Source organism: Euprymna scolopes, chromosome 28, assembly GCF_053919585.1.
Source record: "Euprymna scolopes isolate OS-2025 chromosome 28, ASM5391958v1, whole genome shotgun sequence".
NCBI lineage: Eukaryota > Metazoa > Mollusca > Cephalopoda > Sepiida > Sepiolidae > Euprymna > Euprymna scolopes.
In genome coordinates this window covers 74,080-98,991 of record NC_136509.1, presented here as the reverse complement: position 1 = coordinate 98,991, position 24,912 = coordinate 74,080, and the positions used below count along the sequence as shown (strand labels likewise).

The 24,912-nt window shown below is 34.7% G+C and overlaps 1 protein-coding gene across 1 annotated transcript in view; it reads left to right on the top strand.

The window, feature by feature from the left end:
- Positions 1-283: 283 nt before the first annotated feature.
- LOC145249424 (zinc finger protein 474-like) overlaps positions 284-24,912 on the top strand; it is a 61,695-nt gene continuing 37,066 nt past the window's right edge. The window contains exons 1-3 of the mRNA XM_080110974.1: positions 284-825; positions 11,822-12,560; positions 24,150-24,436. Of these exons, the coding sequence (XP_079967100.1) occupies positions 11,823-12,560; positions 24,150-24,436 (1,025 nt within the window). The 5' untranslated portion in view covers positions 284-825; position 11,822. The remainder of the gene's footprint in view (positions 826-11,821; positions 12,561-24,149; positions 24,437-24,912) is intronic.

The window sequence follows — 24,912 nt, the reverse complement described above, 5'->3', positions numbered from 1 at the left end:
TGTTTTTCTTTCTACATATGTGTCAAAATGAGTGCGTCATTTTCTTTTTAATCTTTTACACACATAGATACATAAACACACATTCACTTCGTGCACAAATACGCACACATGAAGGCACAGGTTTCTTCATCTCAAATGAAAGCAATCAACGGTAAAAGGTTTCTTTTTCGATTTACTGATGTTCAACAATATTCCCCTTTCAATTAATGGACGCCTTAACAATCTAAAAGATATGATAGATTTAAAAGCGATCGATGACTACTATGACGCCAAAATCAAAGGCAAGTACAATTTTCCCCACTCACATACATTCACCTACTTTTCACGCTTTCCTTCTCGCTTGTTCCCGTCGATCTTAGAAAAGAGCGTGTGTAACGGGGGGGGGGAGAGAAAAGCTTTATACAAATGAAAGTCTCTATGCAATTGGCTAACATTGAATTAAAAGAAGTAGTTGCTTAGTTACAATGAAAACACACCTGAAGGCAAATAACGTCAAAGTGTCCGACTGTTTTTTATACAACGCAACAAGTATTGCTTTTTGCACCGCGATCGTGTTTGCTTTTTGACCTAAAGAATAAGAAAACGCAAGTGAATTTATTACCTCCCTTGTTGCGTAACAACATTAGCGTAACCAGGAATAATGCTTTTCTGTTGCCGTTATTGTTGTTATGGCCGTACTGGTTATGGCTGTTCCCTTCTTTGGTAAACGAAAAAAAAAGAAAGAAAGCCGCTCGTCTCAAGTATCTACTTGGCTGACATATCCGTTAATCCGAGCGGAAAGTGTTTCTCTGTTTATCTTTCCGATTGATTAATTGTGAAAAAAAGGTAAGACATTTAATATTTTTCTATTCTGTATTTTTTTTTTCTGTTAGACTGCATATATATATATATATATATATATATATATATATATATATATATATATATATATATATATATATATATATTGAAGCGATCTCAAAGTGTATTAGGTAATAAAATATGATCGTGTCTCAAAAATCTTACATCAACTAACATTTATGTGTACATGTTTCTTAAATTTATAATAAAATAGAATAGAATTATCAAATGACTACGATACATGAAACAAAATTATTCATCAACATTCAGAAATGATATTATCTCACACTATACTTTCATGGTCGTTTATCAAAAATTGATTGCAAAGTTAAATGTTAATATATTTATAAAACTGAGGTAAGATATTTCACTAAAATACAACTAAAGTTTAAACATTTCTGAATTTTGGAGATGTGGATTGGTCATTCGTATTAATTGAATTTTTCGGAATATTGTTATTACTTGGGTGTCATTTTCACAACATTTCGGTCGATAGAAATATTCCCAAGTTCGACAAAACTCACTTTCGTTCGACAAAACACACTCAAAGATTACATAGGTCGAAACGTTGTGAAAATAACACACAAGATGAGAAAAATAGCCCGAAGAATTGAAATAATACGCATTAAGTTAGAAAATTTTACATTTACTCTAATATATATATATATATATATATATATATATATATATATATATATATATATATATATATATATATATATTTATATTTTTATATTTTGTGTACAGAAAGTTGTTAGTTGAGACAGATCATTGGTACCGTCGGTTTAAAGTCCGATAATAAGGCCCGTTTAAGGTATTCTTATCAAGCTCTCTTCAGCCAATATTCGTCTATCTTATAACCGGAAGTGTGAAGTATATATACCTCGCGAATTCACGTTCAAATCTCGTTTTGTTTAATCCCACCCTTTTTTATATATCGGATAATGTAATACCTAATTTTAAACTTTGAATTATTTAAATTTAAAATCTAATTTCGAAAAAAACAGACCCTTTTATTTTTTGACGATAAACCATGGATCAAAAAATCAAACCCCGAAGACCCCTTTGACGTCGCGATGGGGGCGTATGACAGTGCGGATATCTGCGATCTGGTTGGACTTTTTCTACTGGAGACCATGAAATATAAATTCCCAGATCACTTTTTTGGATTATATAGAGATGATGGACTTTGCCTATCGCGTGACTACAATGAATGTGCACTAGACAGGCTTAGAAAAGACCTAACTGAATTTTTTAAGGAACTAGGCTTTAAAATAATAATACAGACAAATTTAAATAGAGTAGATTTTTTAGATGCCACTCTAGATCTCGAGAAGAAAATACACAAACCCTTCCACAAACTAAATGAAAAACTTATGTATATAAATAAGGGTTCATGCCACCCACCCACAGTGTTTAAAAATATGGTAGCGAACATTAGCCAAAGGATTTCCCGGCTTTCTTCGAACGCTGAAGTGTTCGAGAAAGCAGCACCATATTATAATGAAGCACTGCATCAAAGTGGGTTCAAAGAAAACATAAAATTTCAACAAACTCAGGATAATAGAGAAAATAAAAAACGAAAGAGGAAACGGAAAATAATCTGGTTCTTACCTACGTTTTCATTGAACACTAAAACTAGAGTAGGGCATTTTTTTCTTAGCCTTCTAGATAAGCATTTTCCAAGAACACATAGACTACATAAACTTTTTAATAGAAACACTGTGAAAGTTAGTTACTCGACAGCTCCATCAATAAAGTCGATAATATCCAAAGAACCAAAAAAGATAGATAACGCAGGCTGCTCTTGCAGGACCAAAAATAGCTGTCCATTGGAGGGTAATTGTAAAGCTGAATCCCTTGTTTATGAGGCCACAATAACGGAACAATCCACAAATATACCGGAAATATATATAGGTATGACAAAAGGCCAATTTAAACAAAGATATTATGCGCATATGAGATCCTTTAGAGCTAAAACAAAGATGAATACAGCATTAGCTACCCGTGTGTGGGAGCTTAAAGAAAAAAATACACCCTTTGCCATAAAATGGAGAAAAATAGAGCATAAACCAGCATACGTCCCGGAATTAAGTCAATGCTCACTCTGTAACGCAGAGAAATACTACATCCTCCGGGCCATTCATGACCCAAAAATAAAATGTTTAAATGTGAGGAGTGAAGCTTTGAAAAGTTGCATACATAGAAGGAAGGGGCTCCTAATAAATTGGATCAATGAAAAGAACAACACTTAGATGTTGTTTATATATGTATATGTATGTAATAAGGGGAAAAATTGTAAATACATAAATGATTAGTCGGTAAACTTGGATTTTAATCGCAATTATATTATAGATTTTAAATTAATGTATTTTATAAAAAAATATTTTAATTATATTTTATAAATGTAATTTATAATCTATTTCGAATTTAAAACAATAGAAAAATATAATAATGTTAATAAACTAGGGAAATCACTTAGGATAGATAAAAACTCACTTCCCCAAACCTTGAAAGATTTGGTGTTTTTTTAAAAATAATTTTTAAACGTATTTCGAAATTTTTAAACGTGATTCGATATAATTAAAAATATATTTTTTTAAACTTTAAACGTATTTTTGGACATTTTTTAAATGTAATTCGATATAATTAAACGAATTTAAGTTTTTAACCGATACCAATACAGATTTTAAAGCAAAGAGATTTTAAAATTAATTTGGGTTCAAATTAAAATCGATTTATATAAAGAAAATGTTTTTTTCGAAATTAGATCTTAAATTTAAATAATTCAAAGTTTAAAATTAGGTATTACATTATCCGATATAAGAAAAGGGGGGATTAAACAAAACGAGATTTGAACGTGAATTCGCGAGGTATATATACTTCACACTTCCGGTTATAAGATAGACGAATATTGGCTGAAGAGAGCTTGATAAGGATACCTTAAACGGGCCTTATTATCGGGCTTTAAACCGACGGTACCAATGATCTGTCTCAACTAACAACTTTCTGTACACAAAATATAAATACGCTCTTAAAATTTGGATTTTCCTTTTAATTGAGCACTCTGCTGGAATTCTTTTTCCAAAAAAAACTAATCATATATATATATATATATATATATATATATATATATATATATATATATATATATATATATATAAAAATGTAACTCTTGGTTCGTTCGGAATTAATAGTCTAAAACACCACTGGACGGATGGGTTCTACGTTTTGGTATAATATGTTTACTATATCCATGTGTGTTTTTATATATTTCTTTTTAATTATAACATTATACTTAATTTTTCTATGATAAATAGATGTTTTTCTTTGTACCGAGAGGCCATTTTTTATTTAGGGACGATTATTTATTATCGCTTCCTGTCACGTGACCAGTGTTACAATTTAGCGGTTTTCCTGCTAGATCTGGAGATTTCGTTTGCAATCTAGCGGGGAATTCTAGAAAATTTGGAGATGTTTGGCACCCATACACCCGCATTAGATTATTAAAAAATAAAGAAAAGCGCTTGAAAATACTTTAAAACATAAAATAAACTCATTCATGTAAGTAAAAAAAAAGTAGCATTTATTGCCTTTGGTAACAATTATTTATTGATTATTTGTTTTGTTTTTCACCTTTTTTCGACTAACCATTCTTAAATCTCACTATAAAATCGATTTTTTCAAGTACATTTTAGGTGGGGGGGGCATTCATAAATTTCAAACAAGTAAAGTATTTATTTATTTAAATTTCAAGTAAAATATTGTTTATTTCTGTGTTTTGAATTGGCTCTCTAACGTATATGATAGTTATTTTTGTATTCAAATTTACTCTGTACTGACATACAGAAGTTCAATGTAATGTAAATAGACATCTTACTGCTCATTCTCCATACATATTATTCCTGCATTGTGTCCCGATAGTAGCCCCCTGCATCAAAGTGGTACTGTGCCTTGTTTGGGGTGATAATGAAATAAAATGTCAACGCTCCCATAACGAAACTCAAACCACTTATATATATATATATATATATATATATATATATGTGTGTGTGTGTGTGTGTGTGTGTGTGTGTGTGTGTGTGTGTGTGTGTGTGTGTGTGGGTGTGTGTGTGTGTGAGTGTGTGTGTAGTTAAGAAAGGGGGATGATACAAGAATCAACATTAGAAATAAAAAGAGGAATACAACCGCATTAGGTGATTGGGTCAGGGAACTTCATAGAAACAAAACAGATTTTGAATTGAAATGGTAAATAGTAGCTAAGGGTAGTAAGTATAGATCTAGGGAATAAAAAAGGTGCAATCCGTGTTTACTGGAAGCCGTCTAAATAGTGATTTCTAAATAAGAAATATTAAATAAAAGGCCGAATGCTATACAGGGATGTCTTCACAGGAATATATTCTTGTTATCACGTTTTAAATGTAGCTGAGAAAAAAACATTCTGGGAAAAATAAAGGTTCTTGAATGTAAGGCCAAAGTTAATAAAGAGTTAAAAAGCTAAGAATGATTTAAAATTGATATGAAGAATGATTCAAATCTAACAAGCAAATCTGGAATCTAATATTCTACACTAGAAACAAATTTTTAGAAATAAAAACAATGGATTATTAGATAAGAAATTTAGATCTATAATAAGGATTAACAAAGGTTAGCAATATTGTTTAAAAACTGGAAACACAATTTTACTCATATTGATGGTGAAATAGTTGATACCGTTTCTAGATCAATAAAATAGCTTAACAAAAATTAGCAATATGAATTCAACAAAAAAAAAATAGAAAAAATATTAGTAATTAAAGAATGGGGATTAATTGATACTGTTTTTAGATCAGTAAAACTTGAAAAATCCTAGCTTTTTGAGTGATACTCTTGTTCTAAACGATTAAATCCAAAATCCAAGGTGAACCCCCACCTTCATGGGAGTAAAACGTACATGTAGCTAAAGATTAGATTTATTATTAGAATAATTATTAACGGGATATGTATTATTATAATATAAGTATTTAAGAACTTAATTCCCGAATTGTTATTTTATATTAAAGTCGCACATAACCTCAGAAAATCATGGTTGGTTGGCAAACGTAGGTTAAATCTTTGGTAATAAAATTAGTCTCATGGTTAAGATAGACATTACAAACTTATATTTTGAATAGGTTAGTCTAGTTTAAATTGGATTTGTTTAATTAATAAATACTTCATAAATGCATAATTTACCAAACCTAGAAACATCGAAAGGCTTTAGTTACTTCCCTTTCATCGTTATGAATACATATTAGGATTTTGATAACTTATAATTTAAACTAAACCTTTAAAATTTCGAACGTACAGAATTATCTCGCTTTCTAAAATATCCAATAATCGTAAATCTTAATAGGAAAGAACGAAAGAAAAAGAAGAGAAAAAATAGATTGAGGTCCTTAATTTTAAATAAAGAATGCGAATGAACTAAGTATAAACTAATGTTAAACTTTCTTTCCTTATTGAATAAGTTTTAAACAAAAACTTTTCTTAAATTACATAATTAGATTAGCCGATATTTTTGTAAACAAAGCAAATTTCAGATACGAAATTAACATAGAATCACAGCAATTTAACTTATTTGACTAGTCCGGATTAAAAATTAATTTAAATTAAATAAAGAAATAAAGAAATTTAATTTAAGATATCAATGAATAGTATTAATAAAACATATTAAATGGACTTAAGTGATTAGTGGTAACATTGTATGATATTTTGTTTGAATTTAAAAAATACTTTGCAAGGATGCGATATAGGTTAAATACTTTCGCTTGTTTTCTTTTCCTCATAAGAGAAATGTTTTCCATAATGTTTTATTGTTAAAGTGTTTTTATTCAATAAGTCTGAAGAAAGGCTGTTCTTGTGAAAATTTTCAAACGACATAATGTTTGGATTTGTCCGAATAGTCTTGAAACAATTGTAACTAACGATGAAATACAATATTTGTTGCTATCGACCCATTCTTTGAAGTTTTGTTTTTCGTTAAAACAATATATACATATATATATATATATATATATATATATATATATATATTGATAACTTTACAACACTATGTAAATAAAATATCAAAATATTAATTTCATTATTTCTTTATTATACTTATGGATAAAACTAAAAAGAGATATAATTTACCAGCAATTAAAGCAATATCTCAAATAGGATATGGACAGCTACATGGTGTATTAAGGACTCAATGGTTATTGTATCGTCTGTCCGGAGCATTTCGATCTACCTTATAGTTGTTGAGGAGATAATTTATTGTTTTAGTTTCATACATTTACTGGAAAAATAACTCATTAAAATATTATAAATGACCTACATATTAATATTATGTTAATAATATATACAAGAAAAAGGCGAAACAAAAACGATACTATATTTCTATGTACATAGAACGCAATTACATACACATTATTTCGTAATATTAAAAAATTACATTTATTCTGAGGAGCACCATGATCATGATCGTCCTTACCTACAGAGAAAGTATCTCAAATTTCACCCCCACTATACCAAATCTTCTTATGACACTATTCTACACCGAGTGCATTTATACTTTTGCACTTTCCTAAGTGTTAGCCGTCATTTACTGATTACAGATTTCCTACACAATCGCATATTCTTAACCCCTCCGACACAAATAATGATTTCTCCCCTGGATAAATCCGGCCCAGCTTATTGGCTGAAGAAGTATGCATTCCACAATTTCCCTATTCGGTTATTCCACCACTAAACGAACAGTTATCAACTATAAAACAGACTGCCATTTATGCAAGTACACACTATTCTTACGTTTTCTTTATATAATTCACGGAATTATTTCGCTTAGAAACTTTTGTTGTTTATTTGTGAAAATATTATATTCTAAAAATAAATCATTGACGATGCTATTACATTTATTCAACACCAACAAACATCCAAAATCATAAACAGCTACGCAAAACTACTTCTGGTTCCAGACACTTGGAGGGAGGGACAGTTGGAGATAGAGAGATACAGAGAGTGGGAGAGAGACTGTGAGAGAAATAAGCCGTTATTGTTTAGGTCAATCACACGTTATAAGTGTTAAGTCAAAACCGATTAAAGCGGCACCTAAACTCCAGTAATGTCGATTTAAAATCATTGGGATATATTGCAGAGAAGTAAAAACAACAAAAAACATAAATGAATAATTACATAAAGGTTACCAATACTAATAAAGGTTGCTTTTCTACCTACATGGCTCATTATCATTTAGTACTTATTTATAAAGAAATATTTACACAACAATCAAAATTTAAATCATTCTGAATTTATTCAAGCGCTCATTTGGAAAAGAAATATGTAATGTAAAGTGGTGGTTATGCACTAACGTTATCATGCTAATTTTTAAAAAATAGTTTTTACAGGTTAAATTAAAGTTTTACAATAAATAAAATTGTTAGGCGAAAGAACAGATTAGTTAAAAAACATCTGGCAGTTCGGTAACAACACAAGCAACTTATTATACCATGCTTTTTTCTTACAATTTTAAACCATTGTAAATTTATTAAAGCGGTCCTTTATCTCGCTTAGTCAATCACCACCTCCAAAAAATATAATAAAATGATTATATATATTTTTCTAAGGAGGAAAGGACTTAGCGAAATAAATGGCCGTTTGAATAAATTCACAATGATTTAACTTTGAATCGGAACAAAATATATTTTCAGTTGCGTCGTAAGTATTTTTACTTTCACCTAACAATTCAGTAAACGCAAATAAATCGTAAAACTCGAATTTTCTGTTGTTAAAAACGCACGAATTTATTTATTTATAAAATCCCTTGGGGTATATTTCAGAGAAGTCAAAAATAAAAATAAAAAACAATGAATAAATAATATATTTTTGTTTATTAAATTATTAGGTGAAAGATTAGTTACTGCCAGTTCGATAATATAAGTGCACGCAACTGAAAATAAGATGATTTTTTAATTACAAATATAAATCATTGGGAATTTATTTAAACGGTCCTTCAATTTAGTAGAACGTTATAATTGAAAACTGATCCACGACGATAAAAGTCATAACAAACATTTTTTTTAATGTGACTTTTTTCTAAAAGTTAAGTTTATAATAGATGAAATTGACGTGACAAATGAAAGAAAAATGTGAATTGTGGAATTTACAGGGAAGGGGGAACATTCATAAACGCCCACCGAACCTCTTAATTAAAGAGAGTTGTAGTTGTAGTAGCCAACTACATCAAAGTGGTACCGAACATGAATTAGGGTGATGGGCAAAAAATATTTTACAATTTCGAAATCATAAAATCTACTTACCTTTTTATATAAAACACATTTGCAAACTCTAAGCCTGACTTACGTTCAAATAAATTATCATTTTCATTACTTTAATTCAGTTTGTACTACATTTACGCCAGTTTTTTGTTTTTTGTTTTTACTTTCTTTGTCTGTCATATAATTTACGCTGCTAAAGTACAAATTTCCTCTTTATTACATTAGGTACTTTTTTTTTACCTTAGCACCAACCAGAATATTTCCTTTAAACTGACGACTTCTATAGGTTTTAGACTATGCTGAATAAGAGAATCCAGTTTAACTTTGGCAGAAACAAGTAGTTTTCGAGATAGGTTCATAAGAGTAGTGGTAGATGGACAAAAATCAGAGGCCTGCAATATAAATGCTGGAGTCCCTCAGGGGTCAATCCTGGGCCCAACTCTCTTCCTGATCTACATCAATGACCTCCCTAAACACATACTTAAATCATTCGTTGACATCTATGCTGATGACACGACCATCTACGGCAACACATCAAAATGTAAATGACAAAGTTCTCTCGGATTCTCTCTCCTCTGATCTCGAGCGCGTGGTTCAGTTGGGGAAGATGTGGCTGGTTACCTTTAATGCATCCAAAACCAAACTCCTATCCTTACATCATCAACGCTCTGATCCCCAGCTGGCATCAATTGGGATGGATGGCTCTCGTCTGGGTGAGGCCCCGTGTTTTGACAAGCTTCTGGGTTTGACTTTTACTCCTGATCTGAAATGGAACACGTATATCAAGTTTGTTGCCAAGGTCGCTGGAAAGATGGTGGGATCATTCTACCGCTCCAGAAGATATCTCACTACTAATGCAATTCTCTATCTGTATAAAAGCCAAGTTCGTCCAAGGATGGAATACTGTTGCCATATCTGGGCAGGAGCGGCCAAAAACAGCCTATCATGCCTTGACAGAGTACAAAATATACTTCGTGTCTTAGTGGGGGATGCCCTTTTCTCTACCCTGCAACCTCTCTCCCATAGAAGAGACGTTGCGAGCCTATCCTTGTTTTATCGTTATTTTCATGGCAGGTGCTCGTCTGAACTCCAATCTCTGGTCCCCCCTCGCCAATCTTTCACGAAAAACACCCGTCTAGCTGAATCCACTGTGAAAAATTTCCCCCACTCTATATTTGTGCCTAAATCAAAACGCGGATTCCATGAACAAAGCTTCTTTCTTAGAACTGCACGCCTGTGGAACTCTGTTCCGTCTGCCTGCTTCCCACCGGACTACAACTTGGATGTCTTCAAGTCCAATGTTAACAAATTCCTAATGAACCGCCCCCTTAAATAAACACTTCATCAAATCTCCACACTAACGTAATGTACTTGCAATGACCCTTATCCCTGAGTGGCTTCCGGGCCTTGGTAAGTGGTGATCACTGTGTAAAAAAAAAAATATAATGATATGCATTATGCACTGTAATTCACTGTTCTACGCGCGCGCGATATAAAAATGTACTTCTCTCCGCACAACGCTGCCACTCACCCCAATTTTTTTAGCGAGTGAGTATGCTGAAACATATATCAAGGTTAAACTTGGGGCAAATACTTGAACAGTCCCACCCCTCATTAAATGGGGTGTCTTCCGAAACCCGTTCTTAACATTAGGACGTTGGGTTAGTTGGTTGGTTGGTTGGTTGGTTGGTTGGTTGTTGTTTTTGTTTTACGGCATATCAACCCTTTTCGGATTATTTAATGCCGAATCCAAGGATTTTGAAGAAATTTTGATATAGTTTGAGGTCATATCCAGGGCCAGGGCGTTGGGGATTCGCCACCACCACCAACATCAACAACAACTATAGTTTAATTTTTTACGAGGAGGGAGTATGCTTCAACCGAGCAACGCTGGTTACCGGGTCCTGCTAGTTACTAATAAATCCACCAGCGCGATTAGGGTTTTGGATAAGACAAACCTTGTATATTAGTTTAAATGTCCATTACGAAAGTGTGCTTCGAAAGTGAAGCAAAAACATATACATAGCCTTGACTACAACAACAATGTAGAGGAGATTAACTATGCATCAATCTGAAGACAACCCGTGCTAAACGCTTGACTAATGAATATCCCTGCTCTAATTTAGAAAACCTTTAGGAGAAAACACGCCTATTCTCGAACACGCTACTAATAATCATAAACTCGACATATTAGAAGCATTATTCATTAAAACTAAAAAAAACAAATATTAATAAAATAATTTTCAATAATAGTAATAACATCCTAAAATGTTTGTAATCGTGACAAGAATAATTTAATGTTTAATAACAAGCGAATGGCTAATAGAATATACATAAAAGACACACAATTCTATGAAGAATCCAAAATCAGCTTTGTTTATTATATCTAATGATGAATCGACGGATTCGAAAATACACAAGTCTACAATAACTATGGCAATTACACCAGTCAGTTTTTGCCTGAAGCAAGAATATTAAGTAGAATGGTATGAAAGGGTCCAAGCCGGAATGAGTATTCGCAAATTGTGTTTTATTCAACGAAATAGTCTTAAAAAATATTGCCTAAACACACACACACACATACATACATACATACATACATACATACATACATACATACATACACACATATATATATATACATATATTTATATATATATTAAAACTAATTTTTATTTATATATTTTTTTATTTGCATGTAGGATGTCAAGGAAACCAAGGACTGTCATCTGTTACATTTGTGGTCGTGAATTTGGGACAAAATCTATTAACATTCATGAACCACAATGTCTAAAAAAATGGCATATTGAAAATGAAAAACAGCCACGACAGTTTAAGCGAAAGCCACCGGTGAAACCAGAAGTTGTGTTCCGTTCACAAGACACGAATGAAAATGTTCGTGAAGTATTCAATCAAATGGCTTTGAAATGTGCCAATGACAATCTGTTACCATGTGAAAATTGCGGCCGGACGTTTCTTCCCGATCGTCTTGTTGTCCATCAAAGAAGCTGTAAAGTAGCTACACGCAAAGTCGATGATGTTGGGGATAACGAGAAGCGTGTGATCCGGCCGAGGACAAGGACGCTGACCAAAGCACGGGATTTTACAAAAAAAGATGTAAATGTCAAAGAGAGAGGACCCAAGTTAAACCGAGAAGGAACATTTACACCAATAAAAGGACCAACGTCCAACATTTGTGACTTTTGTCAACAAAATATATCAGGTGACAGCTTCATTTGTCACAATCAGAATTGTCCGGGGCTAGAAACGAATCGAAAAAAGAAAAATGTCGACAAAACGAAGAAAGATCAAATCAATCAGGAAGATGTAAACCGCCGGAAAGTATCATGTGACAATTTGAATGGTAGCCAGTGTACAAATTGTGGTAAAGATATTTGTGGAAACAGCATGACCCTTCATTTGGCAGTTTGCAAACAGAAGGTAAGAACAAGGACATTATTTTAAATATATATGCGGTTTTTCTATCTCAATACAGACAAATAGAAAAACAAAAACAATATTTCAGATATAGACTGAAACACCCAATTAATGGCATTCTAACTAATAAGTATTTTTAATTGCTTCTTTCATTACTCTTTTTACCTTTATTTTTTCACCACAATTCTGGATTTATAGCTAGAATTCATATTGTTTTTATTTAACTTATACCTGAAAAATCAACGAACATGCTATTTTAAACAAAAGTATGACAGACTAACGAAAGTTATATTTCAAACACAGCATGACAGATCGTTGACTGGCAGAGTTTCATATGGCAAGGTGCGAAGACATTTATAAATAGTTAGCGAGAGAAATTATATTTAAAACTATGGAGCGACATACTAACTGACATTTTTAACCGATTTATGCACATGCGACTGCGCATCTGAAACAAAAGAGAATGTCACAATTCTGTGCAGACATAATAAAATGAACCCGCGTAATCTAATATGGTAATAATATTACAATTAGAAAGTGTAATAACTAAAATTGTATGCTACAAAATAACTACTTAATCAAATATACCGCTTGCAAAGCTACAATATTTGACAAAAAGCAATAACAAAAATACTACGTGGGAGAAATCTTCCAATAAATTAAAAAAACAATCATAAAGGTAACCACGAGGTCTGCGACAATCACCGAGGAATATTCCTGTTATGCATTGCAGGCAAGGTAAAAACAATGTATGGAACTACGAAAGCACATTCAATAAAAAAAAACCCTGGTCCAAAACTCCAGTAGCGTGCCCTTACTCAAAGAAATGGGATCTCCATTACTAGCGATTACTACGATATTATCCTATTGATTACTGTACACACTATAACCCTTATCCCCGGGCCTTGATATATGGTGATTTCCTTGTAAAAAAAAACTCCTTGTAGATGATATTTGAGTTAAAAACTTGAATCTTTTAGTTTTAAAGATCTCCAAAACACGCTGGGGTTAAATTAGTCAAGTCTCAATTGTTAGATTTGACACACTGCTGCTAAAATGTCTTAGTCCAAAAACTCAACTCTCTGCTATTACTCTCTCAACTTCAAAAGCACTTCTGCTGATCGAACTTCAAAGTCAAACTCCAAAATGAACACCCTCTTTGAAAAATTACGCCTCTTTTATCTCCAACCAGAAGCATCTCGTTTGCATATCGGGTGGTAACATTGCAGACATATAAAGAGATAATGCGGCCATTTTTATTTCATTTTTTTTTCATTCATTTTTGGTACAAGTTGCACAAAGCACGTTTGTAACCACTTTTTAAACATTTCAGATCACATGCCCCCTCCCTGATTATTTAAGGATCATTTTATATTCCATAATCCTGTGCCCATACTGGCTCGGTACTGACCCCCTGTGATCAGTGCATTTCCACTTGTTCATCTCCTCTGCCCCTTGCCCACCATTTACATCATCGTCATCATGGACCACACCTCTTAAATCTAAAATGTGCCGCGGCATTCCATCTACTCTCAAGTTGTTAGAGGATTGCACCCCAGTAATCACTCCTCTTTCCCATTGTGTCGTACATTGCGCATTTGGGGGTTTCACCCAAACCTCTTCTATTTGAGTTCTGGAGGGTCCTTGCTCATCATATTCTGGGGACGTACCCCTTGGATAGTTCCATTCGAAACTAATATTGATCTATGTGGCACGGTGTCCTCTTTCTGTCCGACATTGGGAGCCATATTGTACCAGAATATAGCATCTTCAGGTGATATCCTTCCTCTCTTAGCTATTGCTTTCAACGTCCGATGATGTCACTCTACTATTCCATTTCCTCCGGGCCTATAGGCTGCCCTGTAATAGGTTGTTCCACATTTTTAGATCGTCTGGAGCAATCTGAGAGAAAAACAGTGGCATTTTCCATTATCACCTCCTCAACTGGACCTCTTCAAGCATCACCTTTTCAAATTCCTCTGCAAACGAATATGCCGATTCCGTAAGTAACTCCCTCCATATTGCCAGTCTTCTAGGACCACAATCAATCATTGACAAGTATGCTCCGCCACGATAGTGCGTTATGTCTATAGCTAATCTTGTCCAATTCTTCGTAGTCCCCGTCCCCACCAGAATCATGTACATTCGGGGCAGGATCAATCGATTTACATCCTAACCACTTTTTGAACTTCTTCATATTTTATGTGTAGATCAACTTTCCGCACAAAATATAACGTTCTCTCCACTCCCATGTAGTGCATTTCATGTAACTCTCCTAGTTCACCAATTCCTACACAGCATATTTGAGACCACTTCTTTCTCAACTAACCATTGTCTTTATCCGTATTAATGAATTTGCTTTGTTTCTCTCTGAAGGCACAAACGCCGCCTTTATCCGCAGTTCAAATTCAGATACTAACACTCCAAGCATCTCTGATCTCCGTTTTACAATCATTCCTCCAGCACCCTTTGTTCATATTTTTTACTCTCTCTCTCTCTCTCTCTCTCTCTCTCTCTCTCTTTCTCGCTACTGTTGTTAGCTAAATATTGCGACTTTAAAGCAGTTAATGCTATTGAAAACAGAGACGCTTTCGTCAGAGACGCCTTCATTACTGGTTTACCTTCCAACTCTATCCGGAAGAGATTGCTTGAGAATAGAACACTTGATTTAAATACGGCCGTCAACCAACCTAGAGCTATTTATTCAGCACAGAAAAATTCCAAATCCTACACTCATTCTGAAGCTTACACTCGTTATTATGACACGGTGGCTACTGTTAACGGCGAACAAAACTACCATAATAAATCTGAGGATGAATTTTGTGGTACTTCTGCTTACATAATAACTAAATATACTTGCTATTTTTTGCGGGTATTCCAGACACCATCAGAAATTTTGTCCAGCGAGATCCGCCATTTGTAAAATGTGACATGCTAAAGGTCATTTCGCGAGGGCGTGTCAAAATTCTTAGCAATCTACATCTGCTTCCATTCAATCTCAAGCCACGTCAGCATCTACACAACCCCACAAGCTAATGTTAATATTATCTGATCCGCCAACACAGAAAAACAATTTGAAAATACATCTGCTTCTACTTCGGGTAGTTTACAACCAACTTCTGTGTACATTCTAGTGGGGGAAATTGAAGCAACAGCTATGATAGACACTGGGAGCTCTGGATCCTTCATCTCAGAAGACTTTGTTAAGAAAAATAAATTGAAAGTACAACCAGCTACTGAAAGTGTACATATGGCCTCTTCGTCACTTAATTCTTCAATGAAAGGACAGTGTATCGTCAACATAAATTTACAAGGTTAGTGGTACGCTAACACAAAATTTAAAATTTTACCGGATGTTTGCAGTGATATTATTCTCGGCCGAGACTTCATCAGGCAGTATTATAGTGTTTCTTTTAACTTTGATGGTAATAAGGTGACGTTGAATGGGCTGGTAAACAGCAAAACAAAATAAACCAAATACAATACGCAAAAGTCCAGCTAGAATTCGTCACTGACAACTTTCTCTCTCAACTTCCAGAACGGCTCTACCCACTACCTCTGCTATCAGACATTTTATCAGAAAACTGACCCCATTCAATTTGCATACATGCGCAGTGGAAGATGAGATCTCGTGAGATTCCACGAGACTACAATTTATAAATCCATTGCTGCCATCTTTAATTTCTCTTTCTCTGAGATCCAATCCGAATATAAGTTGCATGACCGCACGACACACACACACGGGGGAGCTTTCCTCTTTGATTATTACATTCAACTCTACACTCCCCCTGGTCTCCAGACCACACATTTGGCATGGTGGACGCGGTCGTTTGTTGCGGGCACTCCTATGAAGGCTGGACTACTTCATCGCCATTGGAGCTCTCAGAAGTGTGTCGGAACCATTAGCATCGGCGTTAGGGTGCACAGATACGATCAGGCTGGACTTCTTCATCTTCATCGGAGCTCTCAGAAGGGGCGCTGGAACTATCGGCATCAGCGTTGGGTTCACAATTGTACCATCGCAGGGATTAGGACGGATCCGCAGATCATCGTTGGACGATTCACCATCACTGCTACTCGCAAACTGGTTCTTATTTAGGGCAGGTCGGATATCCTTCACATAGCGTGGAGTGCCATTGACTAGCACGGCTTGCTCACTGATAATGCCAGTGATTCGCCCTCTTTGAAAGCTGCTGGTGCATCGAGCTCTTCCAAAAATTTGCATGCCAAGGCCCGCTCAGGCAGCCCACCAATCAACACCGTCAATTTCGTCAGCTCGGCCAAACAAACGTCGGCAGTTTCACCGGGATGCAAGGTTCTTGCCTCAAATTGCTCTCAAGCAGTGGCGGGGTCGATAGCGAACGCCTAGTATAATGCCGCCTTGATCCTTTCATAATCCTGTTTTTCATCAGGACTAAGCTGATGATATACTGCGAAAGACCCGCCGGACAGATGTAGAGGAACCACATGTTCAATGTTCTTCACACTAGACAACAGGCAATGCAGTTCCACCTTATCCACCCAGTCAAGTACCGGGATCGAGCCGTCGAATTCCGGTATTAATTTAAGGTCGAATTTGTCCCGCATTATGCCGAAATAGCTTGACGTTAAATGGGCTGGTAAACAGCAAAACAAAATAAACCAAATACAATACGCAAAAGTCCAGCTAGAATTCGTCACTGACAACTTTCTCTCTCAACTTCCAGAACGTCTCTACCCACTACCTCTGCCAACAGACATTTTATCAGAAAACTGACCCCATTCCATTTGCATACATGTGCAGTGGAAGATGAGATCTCGTGAGATTCCACGAGACTACAATTTATAAATCCATTACTGCCATCTTTAATTTCTCTTTCTCTGAGATCCCATCCGAATATAAGTTGCATGACCGCACGACACACACACACGGGGGAGCTTTCCTCTTTGATTATTACATTCAACTCTACATAATGGAAGTCTCTAAATCGCTAGCTCTGTTTCCGGCAGTGTACAGTCTGCTTTAGTAGACACACCATCTCTCTTTTAGCAAACCTTTCTCCGGACTGCAAACCTATTGACACTAAATCTAGGAGGTTTTAAATCAAGATAAACAATTTACGGTCAGAAATTGAGAAAATGCTCCGGGAAGGAGTAATTGAAAAAAGTACCTCACCTTTGAGAGCCCAAGTTTTAATAGTTACTGGTGAGCGTCACAGAAAAAAGATCGGTTGTTGATTACAGTCGAACAATCAATAGATTCACATCATTAGACGCTTACCCTTTACCAAGGATGGACGATCTTGCTGCTAAAATTTCCAGATATAAAATTTACAGCTTCCTGGATTTAAAAAGTGCGTATAACCAGATATCCATTCGAGAGGAAAAGAACATCTACAGTGTTTTGAAGTGAACGGAAAATTATACCAGTTTTGTAGAGTTCCGGTTGACGTCACTTGTCATGTGTCGCTTGTTTCCAAAGAACGATGGACAACATCATCAAGCAACATAAGTTGCAGGGAGTTCATGCATATGTTGACAATATAGTTATAGTCGGGAATACTCAAAAAGGAGCATTACGAAAATCTTGTAAAATTTCGGGAAGTTGCTCAGGTTCATAACTGACTTTCGCGAAGCAAAATCCATATTGTAAACTACCTCAATAGATTTCCTTTTGTTACGCAATAACTCACCGAACGGAATTAAATCAGATGGTGAACGACTACAACCACTCAAGGAACCAGTGTTTCCGAAAGACAAGTCATTGGATTATTTTCATATTATTTGCAATGGATATCTAAATTCTCCGAGAAAATAAAACCTCTTGTTAGCAATGACTCTTTTCCCATCAACGCAGAATCTAAGAAGCCCTTCAATAACATCAAAGACGAAATCGGAAAGGCTCTGCTTAATTCAATAAATGAAGATCTTCCCCTAGTGGTTGACACTGATGCCCCAGATATCGCTATAGCGGCCACTCTTAATCAAGCTGGTCGACCAGTTGCCTTTTTTTCGAGGTCTATTATGCATACCAAATGCAAACATGCTTTCGTCGAAAAAGAAGCGTGTGCTATTGTGGAAGCAATCAAAAAGTGGTCACACTACCTATATGACAGGCGTTTCATAATAGTTACTTGACAAAGAAGCAGTGAATTATATGTTCAATTCAAAAAGATCGGGAAAAATTAAAAAACAATAAAATTCAAATGTGGAGAATGGAATTGGGATGCTACGATTATGATATCATGTATCGGCTAGGAAGAAATAACATTTCTGCTGACGCACTCTCACGAGCTTATTGTGGAGCTATCAACAACAAAGCTAAACTATCAGATATCCACGTGTCTCTCTGCCACCCGGGGATCACACGACTTGCACATTTTGCGAAAGTTCGAAATCTTCCTTATTCGATAGAAGAAATCAAGAAAGTGTGTGCTGAATGCCCCATATGTGCACGATTGAAACCAAGGTTTCATGCTTGAAACTCAACCCCTTTTATCAAAGTTACTCAGCCAATGGAAAACTCAACATAGATTTCAAAGGACCGCTTCCATCTGCATCGAAGAACCAGTGCCTACTAGTAGTAGTGGACGAGTACTCACGTTTTCCATTTGCTTGTGCAAATATAACTACTAATGTAGTAATCGAATGTTTATTCCAAATTTTTACAATGTTTGGGACACCCTTATACATACACTCTGATCGAGAAACTTCATTTGTATACAAAGACCTACGGGAGTATCTCACAAGTTTAGGCATAGCAACTAGCCGTACTTTTCCTTACAACCCACGAGAAAATGGACAATGTGAGCGATACAATGGCGTTATATGGAAAACTATATTTATGGCATTGGCTTCTAGTAACCTTAAAGAGTCACAGTGGGAGACTGTACTTCCCAAAGTATTAGACTCCATCAGATCTCTACTGTGGACTGCAACCAATGTCACTCCTCATGAAAGACTATTTTCCTACCAACGGAAGTCACTTAGTGGTCATTCTCTACCCTCTTGGCTAACTGAACCAGAACCTGTATTACTGCGTCGTCATGTTCAGCATAGTAAATATGAACCCTTGGTCGATAAGGTACAACTTTTAAAGGCAACCCCTCAGTACACCTACGTGCAGTTTAATGACGGACAAGAGTCTACGGTCTCTCTACGTGACCTAGGTCCCATTGGAAACTTGACTCTATCTAAAAAGCTGACCCCAACTGAAACCTTAGTTCATCCAGAAAAGTCGAACAATCCTTGCGCTGAAAATAACTTAGCTAATCCAACTTCTAACAAAGAACAAAATACAACACCTGAGTTATCTTTTGCAATGCCTATTGATCCTGATGCTGATGCTGATATTTCCGTTCCTGAACATAAACCTTCCCTCACGGTATCTATTGATCATTAGGAATTATTACTCCTCCTAAACCTGAATGCTCAGGGACCCTAAGACGATCCTTACGCGAACGTCGAACACCATCACGTTATCACTGACTGTGAAAAATTTACTTTAATTAATACTATAACTTTAATTCTTTTGAGAAGAGAAGAATGTCGTAATATAAAAACTCTCGTATTTTGTGTTTACTGTGTTGTCTAATTATCTACCCTTGCTGTGTACTCTCTAGTATTTTCTATTAGGTCATTAAAACCTTTATTCTAGATAAACGTGTCTTTTGTTCTCACTTAATAACAACACGAAACTGGATAAAGCGCTGAAAGGAATATGAAAGATAAAGAACATCAAGATAATACTACTAATAATAGAAGCGCTAGTAACATTCTCGAATAACTTTGAAAAATAAAATGGGACAGATTGAAATCAGAGAGATGACTGAGAAAATATACGGATAACATTAATGAAAACGGCTTAAATTCGGAGACTAAAACGCATGTTTCACGGGCGCTAGCTGAACATATAGAAACAGCCATACAGATAAAACACAAATCATCACATGCAATCATGAAAACTAAAACTGCAAAAGTGTAAGCTACCCTACTTGTTTTTTTCGTGTCACTATAACTAGTGCCACACCAAATTAGTGATGGTCAAAGAAGATGGAAAGACCGAGGAGAGAAAGCACTAGTCAGACATCTGCTGGATGAATGCAAAGAGGAATTGGACGTTGGCGAGGATTATTGCCATCTAAATTCCAGTGAGGACCAATGGTCACTGCTAACGAGAAATCAATGGTAAGCGGCTGTTGGGATAACGCAAATCCATTTGCAAAGATTATCGAAAAAGGGTGGAGAGTACTTGAAATCTGGGGAGACTTGTTGTCACTCAGACTCCAGAGTACACCGCAAGTTGTTCTCAAAGAAATATAAAGAAGTTATGGTGATTACCATTGCAATTCGAATGCTTGTGAATTACGAAAATCCACAATAAATGCGATAATTAAATTGACGAAACAATTTATTTCCCAATTTTTCTAAAGGTTTGCCTATTAGGAACAGTGAAAGTGTTAAGGTACAACTTAAATGTTTAAAGTTAAAGGAGTTGGTCCGATGTTCAAAAAATTCAACTAAAAACATCAAAAAGTTGAAAATGCAATGAAGTAATCCCTCACTGAAATCGCACACAGAAAATCCACATGTAGAAGACATGAAAAACTATGGTATGGGCATAAACCAAAAAGTGGTACAGGAAATGATAAACAGATTAAACATGAACACTGAGATCTATGAAACAACTGAACTACTCGTTATTAAGCAGCTGAAGTAGAATACATCATACAACTCATAAACAAAAAAAAACACAACCATCACTAAGCAACCAAGGATAGAATGAATTAAAAAGAGAGAATGAGAAGACACTCCTCCCATGCATCTGAACAGATACTATTAAAGACTATTAACATGGATTACTTATTACAGACTATTACCATAGATTACTTAGTATTACAAAGGCTTACCATGATGTTTACCATGGTAATTCCTTTTGATTCATAACCATATGCACACTGTTTTCGAATAAAGAGTTTGATGTATTGCCATAGCTTTCGTTGCAGTTTTACAGACAGTAGGTTGGAGTTTCTTTCTGTCTGAGCAATAACCATACTGGGCGATTGTCCTGACCATTGTGCTCAGATGCATCTTCTGCTCAGTACAACGAATTACGAAACCATGAACAGAATTATTTCTGTTTGCTTCCGCATTACATCAGTCACCTGTTTTCCATGACCTCACGTTACCCTGATCGACGAGGGGAGGTGAGTGGGTTCTTGACCATTTACAAGGGTCTCCCATAGACTAGCGGAGGGAAGAGAGCGCCTTACTTTTCCTTTGACATTAGTGCTATCCCGCCACCGTAAAATGTAGATCAATCCTGTAAAATTAATGTTTGCTGCATAATAAAGATAATTAGCAATAGAAATAATTAATCATTTAAATACCCATAAATTTATATGTTCATATTTAATGCTACCTTCTTCTCTACTAGATTGTGATGCATGAAAGAATGTTAAAATAGATAAATTATAATTTAGATTCAAGAAACATAGACTACTAAAGTCTTAAATGTATATGGTATGTTTTAAATATATTCTATACCACAAAATGTGCATATTTTCGATATTTTAAACCATCAGAAGTGTTAGGGTATTTCTGTAATTCAATGATATTATGTACTTTAATTATTATGTAATTAAATAGTTATATACTTAAGTCTAACTGATTTCGGTTTGCGAGTCTTGTTTTAACCTGCGTCTTAGTACTATTCTGCCCGAATTTATCAGACGGGATTCCAAGTTGCATTATTATGAAGACTGACTTATGCATTCACGACTTGAAAGTTTCACCACTCTGTTTCAGATGTTTACAGTGCAAGTCTCTAGAAAGCAACCCCTGTCATAAAAATGAAATGCACTATTGAATTTCCGATAAAAGGGCATTGGAAATGGCGGTGACTATGTAGAAATATAAATTCTGGAGCTTATTTTAATGCCACCACGCATTTCTTCGTAGCTCTTCAGATTTTTTAGTTAAAAATGTGAGGCTTTACTTTTTTAACGACCCTTGTATGACAAAGCGTACTCCAGACGCCCATGCACAGCTATCGTTCATCGATGGCAAAAGTGCACTAAAAATAGTGGTGAATATGTAAAAAATAAATTCTAGAACACAAAAGGTCATTCATTTAATGGTAACACTCGCGTCTTCGACGCTATTCAATTTTTTCGGTTAAAAATAAGAGGCTTTACTTTTGGAATGACACTCGTATATATTTCAATAAAACGCTTCTCTTGGTATTTATAGTTTCTTTAGAAACTATATTAGTTTCATAATACTTACTTTCTAAAATACATAATTCAGATTTACGGCATTTATATGCTTTGATTTCGTTTAACAGCGTGTTCACTATTTATTATCTTGTGAACAAATAAATTGTAAAAATTGTTTCTTATCTGTGTTTGTTTTCTCATTCCACAGCTGATATTCGTGGCACTTTTCACCAATGAATCATACCCCTTCAATGTTCATTTCTTTCTCTTGTCTTATTTCCACCCCTATTTCAAATGTTTTTCATCTTTGTAAATTATTTAGAGATAATATGAGATACTGATAATCTCATACCTTTATTTTTGGTCGTCTATTTCTTTGTCTTTATTTTCTTCAGTTCACCACACTTTCACATCTCCCTCAATTTGGAAAATGTGAAAATAATATTTTTACTAATATTAATGTTAGAAAAATGCAAGATTAGCATGACTTATAAATTGAAAATTTATCCTAAATAATAAGTAAAAGTAAATATTTCCATTTACCATTTTTATTATTATATAGTTATTTTAATTTTATATAACACAAAATAAAACTAATTCGCAAACATAGCGAAGTGGCACCGACCATGTAAAAATAATATGTGCACAATAATATACAACCTGAATAGCTTTTAGTGTTACTTTAAACAAAGATATGGTATGTATCGTCATCACCACATCTAGTATGCTGTTAAGGGTACAGAAGCATAGACAAAGAATTCTGTTTTTGTTATATTGAAATGAAGGCGCCAATGTTATATCTTTTTCTGAATCTTGTGAAGATCATGACTTGGTGCTAGAGGAAAACTTCGAAAGTTAGATTTAAAATCCCATTGATGATATTGTTTTGCTTGTTTCTGTGCATTGCTTAGTAATTATGGTGATTCGCTTTATCTCTTTGTCTCTTCAAATTCCTAACATGCTCCGACATTCTTCTTTTTGTAATACTGAGAATTTGTTTACGCAAAACAGTGTTCATTTGCATAAGTGAACTCTTCTCATCGCACAGATAAAAATCAAAAACAATATTTTTCTTGTAAATATTTCACTCCACGTTTAATCCCGAGTCTCTATGATGGATAACGCACCTCTTTCTTCATGCTACACATTCTATCTTAATTATCCTTATTTTACAAACAACATAATCAGATTGATCGGAGGAACTTATTTTATTTATCTATTTTTCAAGAGGTTAGACCAAAGTCAAGTGTTAGTTTGATGAAAGTTTTTCGAACTTGGAACATTCAAGTTTTCAAGTCATGTTAGCCACCATTACCCCACTAATCGGAGAATACTATAAGTAATATTTTGAAAACTTTATCAAATTGATAAATGGATTTGATTTGATTTCTTCCAGAAACAATGTTCCAATGTCAAAAAATGGAATGCCAAAAAACTGTTCGGTTCCAAATCGCAGGTTTTGCCTATACACAAAATGGAACCAGTTTTGAATTTCGGAACTTCTTTTTTGACCTGCTGTCATTGTGGACGAAGTGTTGGAAGTGACGTGCTTGCTATCCATGAAAGCCGATGTCTGGAGAATTCCAAGGAAGAAAACGGCCAGATGGCACCCAACCAACTTTGCCGTCAGATTCCTGTGAAAGAAAAAAGCTCCCATCCGAGGCTAACAGCAAGAAGTGATCAGTAAGTATCCCTAACAGGCTAACAGCAAGAAGTGATCAGTTGTTCATTGTGTTGATTCTGTAAGATATATCTTTGGATATTTCTTTAGAGATTTCCTCCGAAGAGAACAACAACGGGCCCGTTTGTAAGATACATATATAGAAACAACAAAATATTGTATAAAATTTAAGCATGACGGACCGACAAAAATACTATTTAAAATTTAGGTTTGGACAACCGATAGAAATGCTATTCTCAAAATTAGGCTTGGTTAACCGACAAAAATGCTATTACAAACTTACCCGATAAAATTCCTGATGGATACGGAACGACACATCTTAAAATTGTTTGTTGTGGTGAATCTATCTGAATGTATATCTAAAATTTATAGAAAAGAATACAACCATTGTTTATGAAATGTTTTTTATTATTTATGAAATCTGATAGTATGTTTAGTAATTTGTGAACAAAGAAGAAAAATTTCGACGAGATGTATA